We start from the raw sequence: 18,447 nt of genomic DNA, 5'->3' as shown, positions 1-18,447 counted from the left end.
TCATTTGTTAGGATAGGACAATATAGGGTGCAAATTTTTTTTTGAGAAAATCTCCTTTAAAGTTGTCCAAATGAAGTCCTTACCAATGAATATTACTACTACTGCTAGGGTTGGGTACCGTTCACCGTTACCATTTTTCTGTATGTAAAGCGATACATCAATAACTGTGCAGAAACTGTAAGTCATTTATAGTGTTATTGAGATTATGCCAGAGCTGCCTTGGTCTGCCATCGTTTCTGATGTTTGTTCACTGTAATATTTACCAGTAAATAGTAGGCTAAAGCCACTTAATTGAATTCATAATATATATTTTTTCAATTCAATTTCTATCAAAAGATTTCCCACAAATTCGGTGATGTGTATTTTCTGGTAATCAAATGAAGACAAAACATTCATTTATCTTTTATTTTAATGAAACTTTGTCAAACAAAGCTGCACAACTGAGCTTCATACTGTTCAAATTAAAACATGGAAGAAAAATTTATATATATTACTTAAAAAATAATGATTTGATAGTTTATAATTATTAAATTAGTGTTAGTATTATTATTACACTGAGATGTCTCTAAGGCCCCGTCCACACGAAGCCAGCGCTTTCCCAATCCGATCTTTTTTTTTTCTCGTTTCAAGAAATATCTGCGTCCACACGAGATTACAAAAACTGACTAAAAACGATGTAGTTTGCATGCCAGGCAGTGTGTGGCGCTGTAATTCTGCCGCAGAAATACACTCAAAACGGAGAAGAAGAGTTGGGGCTAGCAGGGGTCGGAGGTGAGGCAAAATCTCACAATAAAATAACAAATGCATTTGCTACTTAACAGATGTGTTTTATTAATGCCTACACCTACCCTAAACCTACCCTTACAATAATGCAGATGCGGTAATTAAATGACGTGATATTGATGTGCACATGCCCAATGCCCGTAGTTGTATCTCTTTTACTCTTTCACCGTGCTGGACGTAGTGTGATGACGTCACCGTTTCAGAAAATATACGGATTCGCTGTACACTCGAAAACGGAAGATGATCGTTTTCAGATTTATCCACTTTGGGACCCGGTTTCGAAAAATATCGGATGCATGCTCCTAAAACGCCGGATCTGTGTGGACGGGGCCTAAATTCTACTGTACAACAGTGATATTCGGATACCCGTCCTTATATTCGGATACCCGTCCTTCGGATGAGACGTTAAACCGAGGTCCTGACTCTCCGTGGTCGTTAAAAATCCCCGGATGTCTTTCGGAAAAAGAGTAGGGGTGTAACCCCGGCATCCTGGCCAAATTTGCCCATTGGCCCCTGTCCATCATGGCCTACTAATAATCCCTCTCTCCTGATTGGCTTCATCACTCGGTCTCCTCTCCACCAATCAGCTGGTGTGTGGTGAGCGTTCTGGCGCAATATGGCTGCCGTCGCATCATCCAGGTGGATGCTGCACATTGGTGGTGGTTGAGGAGATTCCCCCCTTCAATGTAAAGCGCTTTGAGTGCCTTGAAAAGCGCTATATAAATCGAACAAATTATGATCTCATGTTAAACCAAACTTTTATTTTTTGACGGGTTGCCAGGAAGACCTTTGAGTTTCTGTGTGTTTATGACATGACTCAGAGTGGAGTGCCCTCAAAAGCACTGAGTTCGGTACCCAATTTTTGATATATTAATGGTAAGAAATTTACAAAATATTTTCATGGAACATCATCTTTACTTTATATCCTAATGACTTTTGGCATAATAGAAAAATGGATAATTTTGACCCATGCAATGTATTGTTGGCTATTACCACAAGTGAGACTTATTACTGGTTTTGTGATCCAGGGACACATTTGACCAGAATGGTAAACTTAACAGTTATTTGATAAGTTTTTGTGCTCCTGAATGCTTGTGTGTGCGCAGCGTGAACTACACTTTCTGTGTGCGAGTGACGCGTGTGTGTGTGTGTGTGCTTCAATGAAAACAGTGTCCAGCCTCAGAAGTGAGTGTGTATGCAGTGTGTTCATACGTACCAGCCTGTGGTAAGATGCACTGTGCGATTACATCCCTTAACTTTTCCAGAGCCACGTTGGTGTCCTCTGCCTCATTCTCTGGATCATTGATGAAAAGTTCATCACTAGGTTTGGTGCTGTATGAGGCAGAAATTAAGCATGTATCTATAAGTGAATGCTGTTAAAGGGTTAATTACAATGTACAATAACGATTAATTCACACAAAAACTAAAATTCTCTCATCACTCGCCCTCATATCACTCCAAACCCGTAAGGGTTCATCTTCAGAACACAAATGAAGATATTTATTATGAAATCTGAGAGATGTGTCCAGTGGCGTAACTTGTATCATGTGTGTATCATATGCACGCGAAAAACTGCGTAGCATGCACGACAAAACTAATTTTGACGAATACAGACCACGAGATTGCAGACTCATACTATTTATACGCATTTTCGTGAGACGGTCCCACCCACTTTTTAAAACAAAGTTACGCCACTGGACACATCTCTCAGATTTGTGTTCTGAAGATGAACACAAATGTAAAAAAGATTGCACACTCGTACTATTGATACTCATTCACATGTGATCGTGTTAGAGCAGTGTGTGTATGGGGGAGGGTTAGCATTGCTAATACAATGTACAATAACGATTTGAGAAAAAAATTGTATTAAGATGTGCAGAAATCAATTCAATAGCTAATTTATTGATATAGATCTCGTTTAATTCTTGCATCTAAACACAATAGAGCGTTAGTGCCAATATTTTTTACGTGAATAAAGGCATAGATTCGCAAACTTTGCTTGTAATCCCTAATGGTCTAGTTCACTAATGGTCCTTTGTTAAACTTGTCAGAAGTTCTCGATTCTAATCTGCCGTCGTATTTTTTTTCTCATCAAACCCGAATATCATTAGTGGCTGTACATCAAGAGCAGGGACAGTTTTTGTGCATTTTGTTTCGTGATTTCACCGGAACAAATAGAAAGTCTCTGCAACGGTGTTAAGCGTTAGATTAAAGCGCTCGTCTGTGTGAAGACTGCACAGTATGCACGAGCCGCGAGAGAAATCTGCAGCACTGATAACAGCGACGAGCGCCAGATCGTCTCTTATTTAACAAACGGATGAAATTAAGCTCTTCTAGTTATCCAGAGATGTTTTGTTTGTATTAGTGCTGCATTTGACACTGTTGACCACAACATACTTCTAGACAGGCTGGAAAACTGGGTCGGGCTTTCTGGGATGGTCCTCAGATGGTTCAGATCATACTTAGAAGGGAGAGGTTATTATGTGAGTATAGGAGACCATAAGTCTGAGTGGACGTCCATGACATGCGGAGTCCCACAAGGGTCAATTCTAGCACCTCTCCTGTTTAACCTGTATATGCTGCCACTGAGCCAAATAATGAAAAAGAACAATATTGCTTACCACAGCTATGCTGACGACACCCAGCTCTACTTAGCACTATCACCTAATGACTACAGCCCCATTGACTCGCTGTGCAAATGCATTGATGAAGTTAACAACTGGATGTGCCAAAACTATCTTCAGTTAAACAAAGACAAAACTGAAATCATTACATTTGGAAACAAAGATGAAATTCTCAAGGTGAACGCGTATCTTGAGGCTAAAGGTCTGATAACAAAAAATCAAGTCAGGAATCTTGGTGTAATTTTGGAGTCAGATCTGAGTTTCAGTAGTCATGTCAAAGCAATAACTAAATCAGCATACTATCATCTGAAAAATATTGCAAGGATTAGATGTTTTGTCTCCAGGCAAGACTTAGAGAAACTGGTTCACGCTTTCATCACCAGTAGGGTGGACTATTGTAATGGCCTTCTCACTGGCCTTCCCAAAAAGACCATTAGACAGCTGCAGCTCATACAGAACGCTGCTGCCAGGATTGTGAGCAGAACCAGAAAATATGACCATATCACACCAGTCCTCAGGTCTCTACACTGGCTTCCAGTTACATTTAGAATCGATTTTAAAGTACTATTACTTGTTTATAAATCACTCAATGACCTAGGACCTCAATACATCACAGATATGCTGATTAAATACAAACCCAACAGATCACTCAGATCAGCAGGATCAAGTCAGTTAGAAATACCAAGAGTTCAATCAAAACAAGGAGAGTCTGCCTTTAGCTATCATGCCAGCCGTAGTTGGAACCAGCTTCCTGAACAGATCAGATGTGCTCCAACAGTAGCCACATTCAAATCCAGACTCAAAACACATCTGTTTAGCTGTGCATTCACTGAATGAGCACTGAGCCACTGTACGTCCGACTGATCGCTCCTTATCTATGCATCATTTTTTAAATAATTTTTTATAACTGTTTTAGTTTACCTGTTCTTTTCTTTGGTTATCATCATTTTATTACTTTTAATTCTCTTTACATTGTATTCTTTTTCTTATGCATTTTTTAGCCCTATTTTAATTCCTTTCTATGTAAAGCACTTTGAATTGCCATTGGGTATGAAATGTGCTATATAAATAAACTTGCCTTGCCTTGCCTAGTTAGGTTCATCCGTGCAGCAAAAGTTTCAAAAAGTGGTGGGGACATGTCCCACCTGCAAATTACACCTATGGATGTGTCCCTCCACTGGAAGTGTATTTTATAGGGGATGTGATGAGACTTCTTGTGGAGGTGAAAAGCTGTCCCGCGCTATCTGACACACAAACACACCAAAACGTGAATAATTTGTTACATAAATGTTTGCTAAAACACTGCTGGTCACTTTTAGAAGTTGTAGCGATGCTTATAATTATTATATATAAATTAACTAATGGCCAAGATCGCAGACCTCTCTCTCTCTCGCCCTTACTGCGGATAACGGTTTAAATGAACAAACTCTGAGTGCTGATCAAGAGTTTTGTGCAAGCAATTTAAGGTCGCGAGACTCGCGACTCGTCCCAAATATAGCAGGCTTCATTCAGTGATTGAAACAAATATTAATAATATTAATTGAAGTTTTACAGCATATTGAGCGCTCCGAGCGAGCTGTGCTGTGCTAAACATGGAGCTTTTTCCTTGACATGGTAAATAATCACACCAGTGGAAGCAGTGCATTTATCCTTGATTCATGCAATATCTCTTCAGTCAGTACAGTAGCCTACAATTTAGTAATGTTTCTGTTTAACGTTAAATAAAATGAGGCATGGTATGCTAACAGTATTTTACATAGCTTGCATATAACTATCTCGCGGCTCAACAATTTTACCTCCTACCGACCAAAATCCAACGTACTTCCAGACATGGCTTTTTAGATTATGGAGTTAAAATCTCTTTCTCTGCTGCGGTCGAGTTGGGCTCTACACTTTCTGCCATCTTCCCTGCAAGACGCGTCCACTTCATAGACTGTAAAAAAATATGGACGTAGTGTCCGTGACGTCACCCATAGGATTCTGATAAGCCGTTCTGAAGCTTAAAGTATGGGCGAGCTGGGCGTTGCCATCTTGTGAGCGAGTCAACGCGTGTCACTCCCGGATAACAGAAAATGGGCAAAAAGGCGGGATGTGCGCGGAGCTGAGGTGACGCAATAACTATAGACAGCGGATAAATGGCCATCCACTTTTAACCACGCCCTTAATTATGCAGAACCTTAAGGCTTTATATAACGTAAAAGAATGAGTTATAAAAAAATTCACCCCCTCAGAGTTGTCATGAAGATCAAAATTAGCCTTATAAGCCAAAACCACAATATGTACCAGGCTGTAAACATGTTTTTTTCTGCTTTAAAGTTGAGAATTTTAACATGGGGCTCAATGAGATTCTGCTCCCTTCTGGAGCCTGTCCCTAGTGGCCAGTTGAGGAATTGCAGTTTACATTACTTCCGTATTGGCTTCAAGAGAGATCGCGGGAGGTTGCCGCTTGGTCCACTTTCAGCAGTGACAGTGCGACTCCTGCTGTGACCTGTCCCTGAACCCTCAGGCGCGCGCTCACTCGCCAAGCAGACAGCCACGCCTCTACTACCGGGGGGGATTTTTCCGCTTTAAAAAAAAAAAAAATTGTATTCGAAAATAAATTCACCTTCGAAATTCGTTTTTTTAAAAACTATTCGAATATATATATTTGAATGTAGAATATTCGTTGACAGCCCTAATCTTGTCACACCCATGCTATTTTAATTTTATCAGCGAACATAACCAGAAGCTCAATTGTACTTTCTTGACACGCAAGAACAAACCTCATTGGTTCTCATGGTTCAGCTTCCCTGACCAAATATGGATGTTGTAAATATTATTCACTGATCAATATTTATATGTGAATAAAAGTCTAAATTAAATCTGTTCATCTCATAAAGTGATGGTGTCTCAGAAGATGATTCACAATATGGATTTATTTTATAATCTCTTTTTGAACCTTATGAAGTGCCAGTGTTTCGGTTGCGTGGACTTTCAGTGGAGAGACAAAAATCTCTCAAGTTTCATTAAAAATATCTAAATTTGTGTTCTGAAGAATTTAAATCCTATTGGTTTGGAAACGACATGAGGGTGAGAAATTAATGACAGAATTTGGGGGTTAGCAGGTTAATAAAAACCACTGTCAGGATTAACTGAACAGGAAAGACTCACCCAAGTAGTTTTCTCTTTCTCAAAATGGGGTTGTTGACAGAGTTGAGTGGCTTTAGACTGAGATTGAGGTCTTGTATCCTCATGTTGGCCAGTTGCTCAGCATGTGCCTGTTGGATTCCAGCCACAACTGCCTGAATGAAAAAAAAATAACTAATATATTTATTATGCACATACAGCAGCAGCATGCATACAAGTAGTGCATCAGTGTATTATGATGCATTGCACTGCTTTGTTCAATGATTCAGAATAAATTCAGTTCAGATTTTAATCTCTTGCTCTGCTGCACGGTGAGGCACATATATATATATTTTTTTTTAGAATAATGAGACTATTGTCATCTGTAGAGCTGCTTTATTGCTGAATTGAATAGTTTCATAGTTGATGAACTATGCTCAAGTTAGTGTTGATTCTTGTTCAGTTCGATAACAGTGCCAATGTTGCACTACTGTCTGCTGTAGAGATGAAACTGAATTTGTTTTATAACTCATGAACTGATGAATTTTCCTGTTTATTTCTGTGAACCTGCTTTGAAACAATATGTGTTGCATGAAGCTCTATATAAATAAATGTAAATGTAACAAATGACAAAGCAACGTTTGGGAATACCAGTAACATGCGTAAACACACATTGCGCGATAGAGCACAACAGTCGGGTACCAGAAGTAAAAACTCTGTTCGTTTTCTCCATAGGGAAATTGTCTTTGATTTAAAGACAGCCCTACTGTGCTACAAGGTTGGTAATCGGTGGCATTTGCTGCTGTTGATCCATCAGCCCGTAACATTTCAATATAGTTTTAAAATAATCATGTTTAACGGTGGAATTCAGGGTAAAAAAACTACATTACCCATGATGCTGCACAGAAATGCACAGAGTCAAAACAAGCTAAAATGTCTCTTTAGCTCCGCCCACTCCCATGAAGCATTGCGAATGTCTCCCTACACTTTCAAAATACTTAAATATTTCAATAAATATGCACATTTTGCAACAAACCTTAAACTATATTGTTTATATGAATATAATAAACATTTTTAAATGCAGTTTTATATTTCTCCATCGTTTTTAATTCGATCATGCTGTTTGCAATGCTTCATGGGATTGTAGTTCTTAAATCACTAAAGCACAGTCTTATAGCCTTGTCTGATTTTCTAATACTTTTTTGCTTTCGCTTTTTAATGTTTTGATTCACCTCATAGCTGGTTAAATCAGTTCAAAGTATAACGCTTTAAAGCTACACTGTGTGATATTTTCCCCATCTAGCGGTGTAAAGGTATCTGACCATCCAGTGAATATTAGTTTCTGTTCCTCTCAATTCTGATTTCGGTTTAACTCCTACTGTGGCCGATTTAGTCCAAGATTAACATGGCGACCCCCCTCTTTACATTCAACACGGTGCCATCGAGAGTTAAAACGCTAAAGGCGAAGCTTGAATTTACGGGTATGTCCCTCTTTGGCTACTGTACTTTCAAGATGGAGGAGCAACATGGCGACCGGCATTCGAACCCCTCACCCGTATGTATTTTCAATGGCATATTATAAACTTACGATAATACTTTATTACTCGAAAGAAGTTAATATAAATTAATGAGCACATATATTTTTTAAACGAACTAAGTGTTTTTAGCTAAGAGTAAACTAAAAAATTTACACAGTGTAGCTTTAACAAAAACTTTTTTTGAAATCCCTATGGGAGAAATGAATGGGAAAAATACTTTTGCTGAAAAAGTGAGGCACTAATGCACTCAATTCCATTCAGAGCTGAAAAAAAAAAAAAAAAACCCCAAATAAAACATTTCAGTTCTGATTCCCGAACATAAAAACTGTCAAACAAATATCAAAGCTTCCACAAAAATCAGAAATTGACCGGGACAACCGTATGCTTCACTGGAATGCATTGCTATTAACCACAATTTCAGTGAGACAACAATTCCCACGCTCAACAGCAAGAATCACTCGTACAAGCACACTCTGTGACAGAAATAGAAGTGCAAATGTTGCTGAGCTATTGCAATATAGCCAAACAATGGCAGATCTCATGCACAGTGAGTATAATGTAATTGTCATCAAGAGTCTGCAGTCAAACTTTTGAAACACGGACTTGCCTGAAATAGTTTGCAGTAACAAACTCATCCACTTGGTGGCAAGTCGGTGGAGTCGGTCAGTCTTTATATCTAGGTGTCTTTAACAACTATGTACTTACAAAATAAAATCTCGCGGACAGTGTAATTAATGTATTCATATTGTATTTCAAAACACTGCTATTGAGGTGGGATACGGGTAAGGATAGGTACATGGTATGGGTAGGTTTAAGGGTGGGTTGAGGTGTAAGTTTAGATTAATTAAAGACGTAATTACATGCAGGTATTTAAAGGTCCACTGAAGTGCCTTGAAACGCGCCACATTATTCAATGTGTTGACGTGATTTCCCCTGAAAGGGCTTCAGCTGTTAGCAGCTCCTCCCCTTTTATGAAACAGCTAATAGCATTTTGTTAATACACAGTTTGACTAGAGCACACTAAATTTAGACCAGAGCCGTTGGGGTGTGTGCACTGCGCCGGTGTGTGAAACTAACGTGAAAACGTGGAGACTATTCGCCTCAAATAAAAGCATATTTACACTGAATCGTTTCCTATCACATATATAGTGTGCTATGTGGCTTTCACCATGTAGAAATGAGTAAATGTGTGTTAACTGACCGATTTCAGAGACAGCTTTAGCAGTGTAGGGGGCGGGCTTTAGATTCTAGAGCGCATTCCGATTGGACAGAAGATTTGACGAGAAAGTGAAGTCTGCGATGATGTCATCAAAATATGAGATTCATTTTAGAGGAAGTGAGAGACTGTAAATTTTGAATGCTTATATCTCCTAAATGCAAATTTTGTCATAGTTTTGGAACATATCAGCTTATTCTTAACTTTAAGGATAACAGTGTGATACTAAAAGCTAAAAAAACTTTAATTTTGATTTCAGTTGACCTTTAAAGCTGCAGTCCATAACTTTTTACGTTCTGGTGGTTAATAAACAGAACTGCATGTATCTTGCAGAAAAACATTGCAGCCAGATCTACTTTTCTGTTTATATCTATGGCGAGTCACGCAGGGACTGTGCTCCTCCGCAGTGGTTCCTACCAGTCTGGCCTGAAATAGTCCCAATATAAACACTTATTATAAGTGTACCATAATTATTAAGGATAAGACAAAAACACAGTTTGGAAAATGGATTCATGTTGTAAATTCTCATTATATAATTTTTGTAAATCTTGAACACAAAAAAAGTTACGGGCAGCAGCTTTAAAAAAAATACGTATAAGTACAATAAAAAAAATGATTATTTTAAATGTGCATACGTGGAAGTTAAAGACACTAAATATAAAATGGGACCGATGAGTCATTGCTTTCACAAAGCAGTCAAAGATGTAGTAAACAGAATTGCAACAGAAATATAAATGGACACCAGTAAGCAGGTTTCATTTAGCTAATTTTCCAACCGTCATTACAACACAAGCGGTGGCAGCAGCAGCACGTCTTTACAAGACAATGGATGGGCATTTTGTATAATGATGCTTTTTCTTTGTCTTTCAGAGAGGTAGATACTTGCCAAACCTTACATACTGTAACTTAAACTTAAAGCTGAAGTTAAGATGCTGAAGTTCAAATGATTCATCACCAAACACAACAAGTGTGAACACACTCTAAATCTCATCTTTCTTTGGAGCTCACCTTGTCCATCATCATTTGAGCAGAGGGAAGCACATTGTCCAGAGCCTCAGTGCAGTTGAGCCAGGGATGGGCTAATACTCCCTCTATGGTTAGTCTCTCCTCCGGCTTTACTTTAAGTAGCCTTAATGCAACACAATATGTTAGATCTTCTTGTTTCTACAAAATGTGAGCAACAAAGCATTGGCTTACACCACTAATACGGAGAAAGTTTATCTAATTTCACACAGTTATTTACAAGCCTAACCAATCATACACCAATTAGGCATAACATTATAACAGGTGAAGTGAATAACACTGATGATCTCTTCATCACGGCACTAGTTAGTGGGTGGGATATATTAGGCAGCAAGTGAGCATTTTGTCCTCAAACTTGACGTGTTAGAAGCAGGAAAAATGGGCAACTGTAAGGATTTGAGTGAGTTTGACAAGGGCCAAATTTTGATGGATAGACGCCTGGGTCAGAGCATCTCCAAAACTGCAGCTCTTGTGGGCTGTTCCTGGTCTGCAGTGGTCAGTATCTATCAAAAGTGCTCCAAGGAAGGAACAGTGGAGAACCGGCCACAGGGTCATGGGCGGCCAAGGGTCATTGATGCACGTGGGGAGCGAAGGCTTGCCCGTGTGGTTCGATCAAACAAACAGAGGAGCTACTGGAGCTCAAATTACTCAAGAAGTTAATGCTGATTCTGACAGAAAGGTGTCAGAATACACAGAGCATCTCAGTTTGTTGCGTATGTGGCGGCACAGCCGCAGAGCAGTCAGGGTGCCCATGCTGACTCCTGTCCACCGCCGAAAGAGCTATCGGTGGCACGTGAGCATCAGAACTGGACCACAGAGCAATGGAAGAAGGTGGCCTGGTCTGATGAATAATGTTTTCTTTTACATCACGTGGATGTGTAGCTTATCTGGGGAACACATGGCCCCAAAATGCACTATGGGAAGAAGACAAGCCGGCGAAGGCCGTACGATGCTTTGGGCAATTTTCTGCTGGGAAACCTTGGGTCCTGCCACCCATGTGGATGTTACTTTCTCATTTTACCACCTACCTAAGCATTGTTGCAGACCATGTTCACCCTTTCATGGAAACGGTATTCCCTGGGATGTGGCTCTTCCAGCAGGATAATGCTCCTGCCACAAAGCCAAAGTGGTTCAGGAATGGTTTGAGGAGAACAACAACGAGTCTGAGGTGTTGACTCGGCCTCCAAATTTCCCAGATCTCAATCCAATCGAGCATCTGTGGGATGAGCTGAACAAACAAGTCCGATCCATGAAGACCCCACCTCGCAACTTACATGACTTAGAGGATCTACTGCCAAACATCATGGTGCCAGATACCACAGCACATCAGAGGTCTAGTGGAGTCCATGCCTCGGCAGGTCAGGGCTGTTTTGGCAGCAAACGGGGGACCAACACAATATTAGAAAGGTCATAATGTTATGCCTGATCGGTGTATATAAGTGGATGCACTTTTGATCTCTCATTCCTTTTCATTCAGTTAAGGCCAGATTTTTTTCTCCCTCAAAACCGTAACTTTAACAATCTCAACTGAGAAAGCTGCAAGCAGCGTCATCACAATTACTCACAACTTTTAACCAACAAGTGGTGCAATCAACTAATTCATAACGGTATTCTGCCAATGACTGCCATGCTGTATGAAGGATTTTGTCAGTATGCTAAAGACTTGAACTCGACTAAGCATGACAAGCAATCACAGGGAAAAAACTACTGTTTTTACAGCATTCAACAAAATAAAATAAACACATTTACTTCAGATGTATGTGAAAATCTGAACTGTTAGTGGCACTAAAATGAAAATGACATTAAAAATGGCACAAAAAACAAAACAAAAAAACCCCTGATAATTGTGCCAAATTTCAGAACATCTTCCATTTGCTGTCATTGACTCCCAGCTAGAAAAGTAAAAGATTTAATACACGTTTACGCACATTCTATGTTTGGCACTGAATAAGGAATAAAATGTTTCAAGAAAATGAAAAGACTCTCACTTGCGGACAATGTCCTTGGCCATTTCGGATATTTGACTCCACTCCTCCTCTGGGAAGTCAAAGGTGCCAGTCATGATTTTTTTGCGCATGTCTTTTGGGATGGTGCGGCTATGGTGTTTGGAGTAAAACGGAGGATATCCACAGAGCATTACGTAGACGATCACCCCCAAGGACCAGAGGTCACAGCTCTAAGACCAACAATGAAAATGAAGTGAGTCGTCGTCTTCACAGCTTGTTAGCTAAACACCTTCAGCCAATAAATCTTGTGATTAGGAGGAAAATAAAAAACAAACAAAGACTGCATGAGTTGACCATCGCATTCCAAAAGTGGGAAATTTCAAGCTTGAACTTGTGATCTGTGGCAACAAACAGACTCTGCATATAGTTGAGAGAATATCCGTGGTTTATCTACACATTTACTGAGCGTTCTTGAAAATTAGGGATATTCAGATTGATTATCTAAAAGAGCCAAAAGACCAAAATAAAAACATGTGTGACCCTGGAGCACAAAATCAGTTAAAAGGCTAACGGGTATATTTGTGGCAATGGCCAACATTGCATTATATAGGTCAAAATGATAAATCTTTCTTTTATGCCAAAAATCCTTAGGATATTAAGTAAAGATCATGTTCCATGAAGATATTTTGTAAATTTCCTACCATAAATGTATCAAAAACGTATTATTAGTAATAAAGTGCTTTGCTAAGGACTTTATTTGGACAACTTTAAAGGCCATTTTTTTGTCCTAACAAACCACACAGCAATAGAAATCTTATTTATTTATCTTTCAGATTTAAATAAATCCCAATTCCAAAAACTGACCCTTATGAATGGTTTTGTGGTCCAGGGTCAGATAGCTTTGTTTGAGGAACAGACCCAAATTTAAGTTGTTATTCACTAACCCATTGAGCAGTTCAATTAAGATCAGTTTAATTAGTAAATCCACCTTATTCCTGACAAGCCTACTGCATTTTGAATTATGGGTGGCACTTCCGGTTTGGGGAACTTCCATTCAAAAAGCCTGAAACTAATAATTTCAAATCATAAGGTTGTGCAATAAATAAAGCTTATCCATCAATTTTCCTTCATGGATTATTTTTAGACCACACAAGAATAACTTGGTATATTAGCGTGTTGAAAGTATGTTAGGAGTATATGATTTGTGATAAGAATATCTATGCCAAGAGCTTTTTGCAGTCATTGCATTCTTTTCCTCATGACTATTTTCTTTTTACCCTTTGCATTTTGCTGTAATAGTATAAAAAAGGACTATATATACACCGCACATTTGTGGTCTATTCTCCCGACTTTATTTACAATATATCCCATTAATAATTCTGAAATGCATGAAGAAATCTCTTTTCAGGTTTGTTTTTTACAGGTATATTCTATCTATCTATGCATACATACATACATACATACACACACACACACATTATATATATATATATATATATATATATATATATATATATATATATATATATATATATATATATATATATATATATATATTACAGTGATATTTAACCCATCCGTTACTGCTGTGGAAAGAATCATGCTTTTGGGGTTATTAATGGTGTTGTAAGTATCTTAATGCTTTTACCCTTTTAAATGTTCACAAGTAGAATAGTGTCATCTCATTCGCCTTATTCACCTGGCGGCCATTTTGAAAACTCTAACGCCGTTGTGGGGTACACAAACCCGGAAGTTGGACTCCAATACAGTACTAATCAATAGCAGCATTCTGTGTCACTCACTTTCTGCCTGCAGTGTGTAACAAAATCATGTAATGCATCACTGATAATATGTTTTCACTGATAATATGTAATAAGTTTTCATTTGTTAATGTTTTTTAATTTTCCTCCTAATGTAATTTCTAATGTTCTGCCCTTTTCTGGTACGTTTTTCCATACTTACAATATACAAGCAGGCCATTTGTATTCCTCCATACCAATAAATGTACATAGTTACCATTTACAAACCTAGACCAGTATGCCAATCAATGTTTTTGGATGACTTATTTCTATCTGATGTTCTGACCAGTTGTAAAGTTATGAAAGACATCATCCATGTGTCATAAAATTGTACTTTATTCTTTAGATAAATGGACATTTTATTTTACATATATGAAGATCCAGTAGCTTATACATACACATATCTCCCACATGTAAATTAACTGTATCAACTATAATACTGATCTGCCCACGTTGACACTATATAATAGATTAAAAGTTGATAACATCACCGTTTTCTCCAGAATGACTACAGCCGAATCAAATTTTGTTGCAATATTGTCCTGTGTACACCGTGAAGCTGCTTTGGAACAATCGGTATTGTAAAAGCGCTGAATAAAGCTGACTTGACATGTCCCAGTCTTGCTATTGCTTGTGTCTTTCGAACTTCGTTTGTAGTAAAATGCAGAAATTACGACCAGGATCCCTTCTGATATTTTTTTAAATCCACTCTCCATGTAATCCCTTATCCTCCGGAAAACGGTGAAAGGTTTGTCCTCTGTAGGATTTTTTCCTGAATGACGAAGTGCAGTGAAACAGAATGCTGCTATTGATTAGTACCGTACCAGAGTCCAGCTTCCGGGTTTGTGTACCCCACAACGGCGTTAGAATTTTTAAAATGGCCGCCAGGTGAATAAGGCGAATTGTACCCAGTTAAAAAAAAACCTGAAATTTTTGATTGTTTACAGCTTAACAGAAGTTACACCCATAATTTGTGCAAAGTATCATGGGGCGTAGGAAAAAGGTGAATAGGATAAATAGTACACTGTACACAGAGTTTACATGATAATTAAACCAATTAATTGATAATGATGGTATTAAAGCTCTTCATTAGGCAATAGCAACCTGGTGAAAATTATGGTTACACTATTTTACAGTGTCCTTGTTACATGTACTTACTCTAGTAATAACAAATTATGCATAATTACATGCAACCAGCCCTAATTATAAAGGACTTATATGTATAGTTATAATGTAACAAGGACACCTTAAAATAATGGATAACACTATTTTAAAGTGTCATTGTTACAGTGCAGCTATACATATAAGTACTCAGGAATATTAATTAAGTACATGTATTTACTAATGGGGAAGGGATTAGGGTTTGGTTGAGGGTTAATTACATGTAATTATGCATCATTTACTGTTATTACTATGGTAAGTACATGTAACATAATAACGAACACTGTAAAATAAAGTGTATCCAAAACTGTCCTTGTAAAATCTGTAATACAGAGTGATTTAGTACCAGTTTTAATTTTAACTATTTTATGCAGTCTAACCAGGCCATAGGAAACCGTGTTAAAATGGGGAAATATGGGCAACATGATTGAGCCTTGAGTTTGAAAGGGTCGTGCTATTTAAAACTGATTACAATTTTTGTTTTTATAAAATTCATATCAGGTGTGGTTTTTTGCACACCTAGATGTAGATGGTCTTATTTATACCATGATTACTTACCAGCACGGACAAGTTAAAGCCGTCATTGACTTTTGAACAATGAAAATGATGGTAATTATCATTAGTTATTTTATTTCTGTGTCATTATTAGATGTAAAATTCTAAAGTGTGGAAATATTACATGTATGCAATGAATTCAAATGAATTAGTGAGAGAAGGATTGTATGTCAAATACCTGTGCATGTGCAGCGCCTCTACAATATAGAAAAGCTGTAAGTAAAATTACTTCAAAAACAGTTGTAACCTCGTTGCTGAGAAACATAGTATGAATTCACAGGCCATTGACTGAAAACACGTTTCTGTACTCCCAAATATTTCTGTCTCTAATTTATATAAAGCTTCTGAATATACCTAAATATAGAACTTTCTGCTTCAACAATTTTTGTATAAGCAGACTAAATGTTTGCCTATAGTTGTGAGTAACTGTAGATGACCAGACCATAACCTATGAGTAAGAAACACTGAAATTCAGATATTTTGAACTGTTCAAAAACTGTATAATAAGAATAAGATAGTGAGCAAAAATTAGAAATTTGCACTGTTACTAAAAATGACCATTGAACATCAAGTCAGTGTTTATAAATTATAAATAGACAACAAAAAGGATGAATCTTAAATGACATTTTCAGTAAGTTCAACTCTCTGGTGATCCTCACATGGTGGTTTGAAGTTGTTGGTTTTAAAAAAGAAAGAAATTAAATGTACTTTATTTTAGTTAAACCTTTTTAGGGGAATTTATGAAACAAAATTATATTTATACGCTAGTTATAATCTAGTTTATTATGAAAATTGCACAAAATACTGTAATTTTTATATGAATTTGAATATACGCCAGATCGTGTATACCGGAAGTGATGTCTATACACTTACACGACGCCAGAGCGTGTATATTGACCTTACTGGAAGTGAAGTGTGTTCAAGGCTGTTGGATATAGCGCTGTATTTAAAGAAAAAAATATATATATAAATACGGATTTCTCACACAAACTGATCCTTTTGAGTCTTAAGATATCAGTGTGTCGTCATGAGCCACAGGGCTGTCTAAGCATGTTTTATTTTGGCCTCATAGAATTGTTACCCATTCACATGCATTATATGACTGTCACACAGCAACAGTTGGAGTTAAAAATCTTCATTTGTGTTCTACTGAAGAAACAAACACACCTACATGCTGGATATGGGGGTAAGCAGATAAACATCACATTTTCATTTTTGGGTGAACTTTCCCTTTAACCTTTTCGAATCAGGTGTATGATCTTTGTTTGTGTTCACATAGCAAGTGCCAAAAGCTTTACCAAGTTTCGTGCCATTATAAAAATAAATAAAAACAAAACAATTGCCGTTCAAAATTGACTGAAGAGCACCAGAGGGTTAAAGAACAAGCCATAACACTGAGTAGCATGAGGTATACCTTGTTGTATGTGTACGGGGTGGGTGAGGTAGGTATAATTCCAGACTTTTCTTTCTGGTGGCGTCTTTGTGCCTCCAACACCTATTAAAGAAGGTTAGATCACATTCAATTCACATTTATTTGTATAGCGCTTTACACATTACACATCGTTTCAAAGGAGCTTTACAGAAAATGCATGTGTCTAGTGATTTGTTATTAGAGGAGACTGTGTCCAAGTTTTGGATTTCTGAAATGCACATATACAAAGCACACAGTTGGCTAACAATGTATTAATTTAAGGCAGAAACAATGAGCTCATTGAAGTAAAGAATACATGTTGTTAAAGCTGCTTTCTGTATCTTTTTGGGGTTAAAAATGATCCAAAATAAATTTGAGCGAGTACATAACCACCCAATGTTCAAAACTATCGGCTTACTTTAGCTCGATTTACATCTTGTTTAATGTTTATAATTCCAGTGGTACTGGTGGACTTCTGCAGGAAATTCAAGCATATCTTCACGTCATTACGTCACATCTGTACGCATAAAGGAGTCCCGGCTAGTCGGCTATATTGCGTATGAGGATGTTGGAGGTGGAGATTTAGAGGCTTTTCTCACAGCACTTGATATAAGTAAACTTATCAATTTGATGGCGGATCCAAAAAGGTTTGAAACGACAATCATTAGTGACAACTGGAGATTCACCCGCTGTAAAATGGAAAAGACTTTGGAGTTTCGGAGTGGCAAAAAAAAAGGAGACTTCAATCAGATTGATGCAAAAACAAGGATAAAAAGGTGGCGTGAAATCTGTGTTTTGAAGGGTTTTTTCAGCTTTTTTTCTGCTGGACAGGTAAGACATTAAAGGTGGGGTAAGTGCTTTCTGGTAACCGTTGTTGATATTTCAAATCACCAAAACAAACACGCCCCTACCCCCAAAAAGCTCTCGGCCCTATTTTGATAGCTCCGCCCCACACACACGTAACCCAGGCAACAACTACAGCAGAATCTGTGCGTCTCTAATCCAGGTTGAATATTCAATGAAAAAGTGAATCACCCCTTCCATCACAAAAACACAAACCGTTCTCATGAACAACTCGATAGAACACGAGCACGACAGTCCAGCTAACGACATATTACAATTATGACAAGATAAGAGTTATAGCGATCACAAAAACACAAACCGTTCTCATGAACAACTCGATAGAACACGAGCACGACAGTCCAGCTAACGACATATTACAATTATGACAAGATAAGAGTTATAGCGATCACAAAAACACAAACAGTTCTCATGAACAAATTGAT

General features: G+C 37.9%; 1 protein-coding gene across 1 annotated transcript in view; it reads right to left on the bottom strand.

Annotated features, from left to right (window-relative positions):
- mapkapk5 (MAPK activated protein kinase 5) overlaps positions 1 to 18,447 on the bottom strand; it is a 39,751-nt gene that overhangs the window by 2,795 nt on the left and 18,509 nt on the right. Inside the window, exons 8-12 of the mRNA XM_067437599.1 lie at positions 17,165 to 17,245; positions 12,278 to 12,465; positions 10,275 to 10,395; positions 6,558 to 6,688; positions 2,000 to 2,115 (exon numbers count right to left, since the gene is read on the bottom strand). Coding sequence (XP_067293700.1) covers positions 2,000 to 2,115; positions 6,558 to 6,688; positions 10,275 to 10,395; positions 12,278 to 12,465; positions 17,165 to 17,245 — 637 coding nt within the window. The remainder of the gene's footprint in view (positions 1 to 1,999; positions 2,116 to 6,557; positions 6,689 to 10,274; positions 10,396 to 12,277; positions 12,466 to 17,164; positions 17,246 to 18,447) is intronic.

This window comes from Pseudorasbora parva, chromosome 3 (assembly GCF_024679245.1).
Source record: "Pseudorasbora parva isolate DD20220531a chromosome 3, ASM2467924v1, whole genome shotgun sequence".
Taxonomy (NCBI): Eukaryota; Metazoa; Chordata; class Actinopteri; order Cypriniformes; family Gobionidae; genus Pseudorasbora; species Pseudorasbora parva.
This window is presented reverse-complemented; position numbering and strand designations above follow the sequence as displayed.